This window comes from Nicotiana sylvestris, chromosome 9 (genome assembly GCF_000393655.2).
Source record: "Nicotiana sylvestris chromosome 9, ASM39365v2, whole genome shotgun sequence".
In the NCBI taxonomy this organism is placed as follows: domain Eukaryota; kingdom Viridiplantae; phylum Streptophyta; class Magnoliopsida; order Solanales; family Solanaceae; genus Nicotiana; species Nicotiana sylvestris.
The window spans coordinates 56,415,058-56,423,088 of record NC_091065.1 but is presented as its reverse complement, the minus strand read 5'-3'; the positions used below and the strand labels follow the sequence as shown (position 1 = coordinate 56,423,088).

General features: G+C 41.7%; 1 protein-coding gene across 1 annotated transcript; it reads right to left on the bottom strand.

The window, feature by feature from the left end:
- Window positions 1-2,848: 2,848 nt before the first annotated feature.
- LOC138877607 (uncharacterized) lies at window positions 2,849-3,208 on the bottom strand. Its single transcript, XM_070157232.1, has one exon. It carries the CDS (start codon window positions 3,206-3,208, stop codon window positions 2,849-2,851), a length of 360 nt encoding a protein of 119 aa, XP_070013333.1.
- Window positions 3,209-8,031: the final 4,823 nt, after the last annotated feature.

Genomic DNA, 8,031 nt, shown 5'->3' with positions numbered 1-8,031 from the left:
CTAGACAGTATGTGCTTTTCTCTATTTTGTGTGCATGAAGTCTAGTGTTGCTAAGGCAGCGCTTTTTGCCAGGTGCTGAGGTGTTTAAGGAACCTGTCTCTGCTGTCTGTACAACAACAACAACGACCCAGTGTAATCCCACAAGTGGGGTCTGGGGAGGGTAATATGTACGCAGACCTTACCCCTACCCCGAAGGGTAGAGAGGCTGTTTCCAGGAGGCCCTCGGCTCAAAAAAGCAATAGGAGATGATATATTAGTACCATAAAAATGCGTAATAAAAATAACAACAATATATAAGAGATATAAGAGATATGAAATATGAAATACAGGATACGAAATACTAAATACGAAATAGATGGCTGGTATAGTACCACCAGAAGGTAAAGCCCTGCATCAATAGATGACCAATGACATTCCTAGTCTAACTCCTAACTAGATAGTCTCCCTCTATTGTGCTGTAGAAATATTCACACTCTTCCCTAACTTACAACCTTAGTGCTCGACCTCCATAATTCCCTATCAAGGGTCATGTCCTCAGTAATCCTAAGTCGCGCCATGTCCTGTCTGATCACCTCTCCCCAATACTTCTTAGGTCTCCCTCTACCTCCCCGCATGCCCACTACAGCCAGTCGCTCACACCTCCTCACCGGTGCATCAGTGCTCCTCCTCTGAATGTGCCCGAACCATCTGAGTCTTACTTCCCGCATCTTGTCCTCCATGGGGGCCACACCCACCTTCTCTCGAATATCTTCATTCCTAATCTTATCCATCCTTGTATGCCCGCACATCCACCTCAACATCCTCATCTCTGCTACTTTCATCTTCTGGGTGTGTGAGTTCTTTACCGGCCAACATTCAGTTCCATACAACATGGCAGGCCTAACCACTGCTCTATAAAACTTACCTTTTAGTAACGGTGGCACTTTCTTGTCACACAAGACTCCCGACGCTAACCTCCACTTCATCCACCCCACCCCTATACGGTGTGTGACATCCTCGTCAATCTCCCCGATCCCCTGAATAACCGATCCAAGGTACTTGAAACTACCTTTCTTGGGAATGACTTGAGAGTCAAGCCTCACTTCAACTCCCGCTTCCGTCGGCTCAACTCCAAATTTGCACTCGAGGTATTCCGTCTTCGTCCTACTCAACTTGAAACCTTTAGACTCAAGAGCATGTCTCCAAATCTCTAGCCTCTCGTTGACGCCGCCTCTTGTCTCGTCAATTAGAATAATGTCATCAGCAAATAGCATGCACCATGGAACCTCCCCTTGAATATGATGAGTCAGTGCATCCATCACCAGGGCAAATAGGAATGGGCTGAGCGCAGACCCTTGGTGCAACCCCGTAATAACTGGAAAGTGTTCAGAGTCGCCTCCTACTGTCCTAACCCGAGTCTTAGCTCCATCATACATGTCTTTAATCACCCTAATATAGTTACTCGGGACCCCTTTATCCTCTAAGCAGCTCCATAAGACCTTCCTAGGAACCTTATCGTACGCTTTCTCCAGATCAATAAACACCATGTGGAGATCCTTCTTCTTATCTCTGTACTGTTCCACCATCCTCCTAATAAGGTGGATAGCTTCTGTGGTAGATCGTCCCGGCATGAACCCGAACTGGTTGTCTGAAATAGACACCGTCCTTCGCACTCTCATTTCTACCACTCTCTCCCAAACTTTCATGGTATGACTTAGTAATTTGATGCCCCTATAGTTGTTACAGCTCTGGACATCACCTTTGTTCTTATACAACGGGACCATTGTACTCCACCTCCACTCTTCAGGCATTCTATTAGTCTTGAATATAACACTAAACAATGCAGTAAGCCATTCCAAGCCTGCTCTACCCACACACCTCCACAGTTCAACCGGAATTTCGTCTGGCCCGGTAGCTCTGCCCCTTCTCATCTTACGCATTGCCTCCATGACTTCATCGATCTCAATGTCCCTACAATTACTTACTTCATGGTGACTGTCGGCATTCCTCGATTCCCCAAGTATAATATCCTGATCCCCTTCTTCACTTAGAAGTTTATGAAAGTAGGTCTGCCACCTCCTCTTAATCTGGTCATCTCCCATCAAAACTTTGCCGTCATCATCTTTTATGCACCTCACTTGGTCCAGATCCCGAGTTGTCCTCTCTCTCGCCTTAGCGAGTCGGAATAACTTCTTCTCCCCACCTTTGTTCCTTAGCTCCTCATACAGACGAGCAAAAGCTGTCGTCTTAGCCTCCGTCACTGCCATTTTCGCCTCCTTCCTAGCTACCTTATACCTTTGACTGTTCTCTCTCTTCTCCTCCTCGTCAGTGCTCCCTACTAAACTTAGGTAAGCCACCTTCTTTGCTTCCACTTTACCTTGGACAACTGCATTCCACCACCAATCTCCTTTGTGTCCACCATAGTGGCCCGTAGATATCCCTAACACCTCACTCGCCGCCTTTCTTATACAGTCCGCCGTCGTCGACCACATTGTGTTTGCGTCCCCACTACTTCTCTGCTGTCTGTATATCGTGTAAATTTTGTTATGCTGCTCTCTCACTTATTATGATGTTTTAGAAAAAGATTTTAGTGATATACACTGACAATGCACATAATCTAAACTTTTCTGCGATTACTGCATTTTAGATACAGTACGAACCAAGTTTCTCTCTCTCTCCCTCCTCCTCCTCCCCCAAACCCTAGGTTGGTCTTCTCTTGCAATGCAAATGCTTTTTTTTTTTTGGTAACTAACTTTTTTATTAACCAGTGTAAATCTTTACAAAACCATAGCTCAACTAACTCAGTCAACTATCTATATAAAAAATACCTAAAGACAAAGTCTATACATCATAAACTACGAACTATCTACTAAAACTGAAGGCTATACATGATGGTTTGGACTCGTGGTGCTGCTCTGACATGACATATCACTGCTATCTCTCTTGCAACTGCTTCCCAATTTCTACTCTTCTTCTCAAAAATTCTATGGTTTCTCTCCATCCATATGGCATAGAGACATTCCGCATACGCCATCCTGAATATTTGAGCTTGTGGTGATGATCTCCCTTTTGCACTTTTGATGGCCCATTCCAGATGGTGGCTCCAATGTGTATGCTTGTAGCTTTGTTGTTGAAGCCGCTGCATAGTCTTTTCCCAGATTTTCTTGGAATATTCAAATCCTGCTAGCAGGTGATCTCTTGATTCATCTTGTGCTTGACAAAGACGCATTTTAGTTCTTCATTCATTCCCCATCTTATGAGTCTTTCAGTGGTCAACAATTTACCTTGTAATCTCAGCCACATAATTATCTTGCCTTTAGGTCGAGCATCATTCCTATACATGAGACATTTCCAAGGCACTCTGGCATTGTTGGGTAGTAGCTGCTTATATATCAAGCTAGTGATGATTTTCTTTGTTGCTCCATCATTTTGTATTAGCTTTAGATCCTCTTCTAGCTTCCATTATCTTCCTTATGATCCAACAGGCTTGTTGAGGAATGCCTGCATCCTGAATTTGCTGACCTCTTAGGTACATGAGGTCTCAACATATTTTTGTTACAGCAGCTTTATTCCACAATTTGATGTTGATTAGGTTTAATCCTCCCATGGACTTTGGAGAGCATACTCTTTCCCATGCTACCAGTGCTTTCCTTGTAATTGTCTTAGTCCCAGACCAGACAAAGCTCCTACAGTAAGCCTCTATAAGTGACAGTATTTTTGAAGGCATTAGGAATAATTGAGCCCAATATGACTGCACCCCAAATACAACTTATTGTACCAACTGAACCCTGCCTGCATAAGAGAGTTTTTTTGCAGTCCAAGAAGTGATTCTAACTATAATTTTGTCAACAAATGGCTTCCACTGGATAAGGTTCAGTTTCTTTATTATTAGTGGTACACCAAGGTACTTGAAAGGGAGGTTTTCTTGGTTGAGTCCAAGCTTAGCTAAGATTGTTTCTTTCTCCTGTTATTGAACCACTCCAAAATACACACAGCTCTTCCCCATATTAGCTTGAAGACCTGAAGCTGCAGAGAAGTGAAGGAAGCATTATTGCATTGTTGCTACTGATGCTAGGTCACCTCTAGTGAACATAAGTAGATCATCTGCAAAACCGAGATGAGTGATTCCCAGTTTAGCACATCTAGGATGATATTTAAAAGCTTTTACTTCTTTGAGTTTACTAAGGCATCTACTAAGGTACTTCATAGCCATAGCAAAAATAAAAGGAGACATTGGGTCCCATTGCCTAAGACCCCTTGCAGCATTAAAAGGCACGGTTGGTTCCCCATTTATTATAATGGTATAGTTTAGTGTATGCACACATTCCATTATCCATGTAATAAATTGAGATGAGAAACCTAGTTCAAACATGACCTATTCTAGAAAAGGTCATTCAACATAATCATATGCCTTTTGAAGATCAATTTTGATCATACATCTAAGTGATACTTGGTTCCTGGAATAGGACTTCACTAGTTCACGAGCAAGTATGATATAATCAGCAATCTTCCTTCCTGGTATGAAGCCTGCATGTGCTTGACAGATGATATCAGCAATCATTGGTTGCATTCTAGATGTCGATATCTTTGCTATAATCTTATATAGGACAGAACAACATGCTATTGTCCTATATTCCTTTACTGTGGCAGGATGAGCAGCCTTTGGCACTAATGTAATGGAAGTACAATTAACTGCCTTATACATTTTCCCAGTACTGAAGAAGTCCCCAGGTATAGATGGTTATAAGTTATAACTCTTACTTCTTCAAAAAAGCCTGGCAAGTAGTGAAGGGAGACTAAAAATGCAAATGCTTATAATCTTTGTTTAGTGCTCAGGTATTACTTTCTTTATTTACCCGTAAAACGATACAGTTAAATTTGTATGTTTTTTTTAGACAAGTGAACTAATTTGATCCCGAAATAATAAAAAAAATTGAAGAATAATACTATACTTAGCCTCAGAATATAGATAAAATAGCGGACATGATGATTCCGGAAGCAAGACTTCCGGTCACAGCAATGATGAGATCAAAAAGCAAGAAAGTAAACGATAAGCTTTGTATAGAATGTAGTATAAGTTTGCCAGAAAATTCGTCTCCTTTACAATGATAAATGAGCTCTTTATTTATAGTTATGCCTTGGGAAGGAGGTCTTAGGATCGTGCCCTCCTTTAATGTCAATTATTAGGGCCATTGATGAAGGTGTAACGGTGGAAATAAATGCCAAATTTCTTGTAACGGGCCGTCGTTCTTAATACTGCATAATATTCTCTATTAAATGTGAAAATATTGGTTTATGTTTAGTCAATAATGGCATGCCAATTGGAAGAGTTGGTGGATAGAGTTGGTATGGATGCTAGGAGGAAGTTTCCTACTTTGATGTCACCCATGACATCAAGAGGAGGTAGTTTAATGTCACCAATGACATCAAGAGGAGGTCTTTACCTCTATAAATAGATGCACTCCTTCATTTGTAGAAACCATCCCAAAAGTAATACAATACATTGTAGTGAGTAGAGAGTTAAGAGAGAAATTCTCTTAAGTGTAATTGGAAAATCTCCCCCTTCCTTTGTTAATAATAAAAAGGCAACTGTTCTCTGGTGGACGTAGGATTATTTTGATCTGAACCACGTTAAATCTTGTATTCTTTCTTTTATGTTTTCGCTAACAATTAGTATTAGAGCGACATGATTCTTTAACGATCCAAGGAGGAAGAACAAGCAAAGATGAGTTCCATGAAGTTTGAAATTGATAGATTCAGTGGACGCAACAACTTCAATATCTGGAAAATCCAGATGATGGTATTACTGTGGAGGGAAGGTTCAATCCATGCTATTGACGAAAAGTATCCTAAGGATATATCATCTCCCGACAAGGAGAAGATTGAAGGGGATGCATTAAGTGCAATCCAACTATCCCTTGCACCTAACGTGCTTTGTAAAATGAGTATGGGTACTGAAGAGACGGCCAAACAGTTATGGGAAAAGCTAGAAAGGCTATACCAAGACCGATCAGTGACAACAAAAATGTTGTTACAACGACGTCTTCACACATTTAAGACGGGGTCAGGTACTTCGTTAAAAGATCATTTAGATGCATTCAATAAACTTGTCATGGACTTACAGATTGCAGGAATTAAAAGGGAAGAGGAGACACTTGCATGTGCTTTGCTATTTTCATTGACTTCAGGATATCGCGATATTGAGAATTCAATGATGTATAGCAAGGAGCCTATCAAGCTTGAGCAAGTACGGCAGACACTTAACTCTAGTGATGTGCGGAGGCACATTGAAGAAGATAGAGATGACCAGGCAAATGGGCTCTTTGTGAGAGGCCGGACTAGCCAATAGGGAAAGAGCAAATCAAAGCACAGATCAAAGTCTCGTGTGAACAAGAAGAATACCGAGTGTTGGGGTTGTGGCAAGAAAGGGCACTTTGAACGAGATTGCCCAATGTCAAAGTCCAAGGAAAAGGCGAGTGCATCTACGGTTGAACGGGTACATGATTTTGATAATGATTATGTACTAATAACATCGTGTAATAATAGTAGTTATGGAAACAAATGGGTTTTAGACTCTGCTTGTGCTCTGCATATGACGTTCCGAAAAGACTGGTTTAGCAGCTATGAGAAAAGTGGAGGAACCGTAGTAATGGGCAATAATGCAACTTGTGGAATAGTTGGCATTTGCTCAGTTCGGGTTCGTTGCCATGATGGAGTCATGAGGACTATTACACAAGTCCGTCATGTTCCTAATCTGAAGAAGAATTTGATCTCCATGGGTACTCCGGATGAACAAGGCTACAGGTACATGAGCGAAGCAGGAACTATAAAGGTGACTAAATATTCTTTAGTCATGCTGAAACGCAAGCTAGAGAACGGCCTTTACATATTGGCCGGAAGCACCATTGTTGGCTCTATAAATGCATCTACAGAGCAGTTATCTAATGATGACAAGGCAAGACTATGGCACATGAGACTGGCTCATATGAGCGCATGTGGACTGGATATGTTGAGAAATCGTAACCTTTTGGAAGGTGAGAAGATAAGCACACTTGACTTCTGTGAGCACTGCATTCTAGGGAAGTAGAAGAAGGTCAGCTTCAGCACTGGCAAACACAAGACAAGAGGAGTGCTAGACTACATCCATTCAGATTTATAGGGTCCCTCTAAACTTCCATCGAAGGGCAAAAAGAGGTATCTTCTCACTTTTATTGATGATTTCTCACGAAAGGTTTGGGTGCATTTTTTGAAGGCAAAAAGTGATGCTTTTGAAGCATTTAAAGAGTGGAAGATTTTGGTTGAAAATCAAATGGAGCGGAAAATCAAGTATCTTCGCACAGACAATGGCTTGGAGTTTTGCAATGAAGAGTTTAATGAATTCTGCAAGGTTCATGGGATCTCAAGACATAGGACTGTCAGGCATACCCCACAGCAGAATGGAGTTGCCGAGAGAATGAACAGAACTCTTCTTGAAAAGGCTCGTTGTATGCTCCTACAAGCCAAAATGTCCAAAGTATTTTGGGCTGAAGCAGTTCACACTGCTGCTCATATTGTCAATCGATCTCCAGCATCGGCAATTGACTTTAAGACTCCGAATGAGGTATGGTCAGGTGAACCCTCTAACTATTCATACTTACGAGTATTTGGGTGTCCAGCTTATTATCACGTTAATGAAGGAAAGCTTGAACCAAGGGCTAAGAAGGCCATATTCGTAGGGTATGTGGATGGAGTAAAAGGGTACAAACTTTGGTGTTTGTCTTTACTCAAATTTATAGTTAGTAGAGATGTCACCTTCGATGAATCCTCTATACTTGATCCCCGTAAAGTTTCCGTGGAGTTTTCAGGAAACAAGAACAACGAGCAGGTGGAGCTTCCGGTGGAGCTTGCCAAGGAAAAGGATCAAGAGACTCAGGTTAAAGATGAGTCAGAAGATGTAGGCGTTGAAGAACTTGCTGTCAATGAACCATACACAATTGCGAAGGGGAGGGAGAAGAGGCAAACACGAGAACCGGAACGCCTTATAAATCAAGCAAACTTGATTGCATATGCGTT

Coding starts and splice junctions, on each gene's coding strand:
- LOC138877607 (XM_070157232.1), bottom strand. CDS start 3,208: ATGCGTCTTTGTCAAGCACAAGATGAATCAAGAGATCACCTGCTAGCA.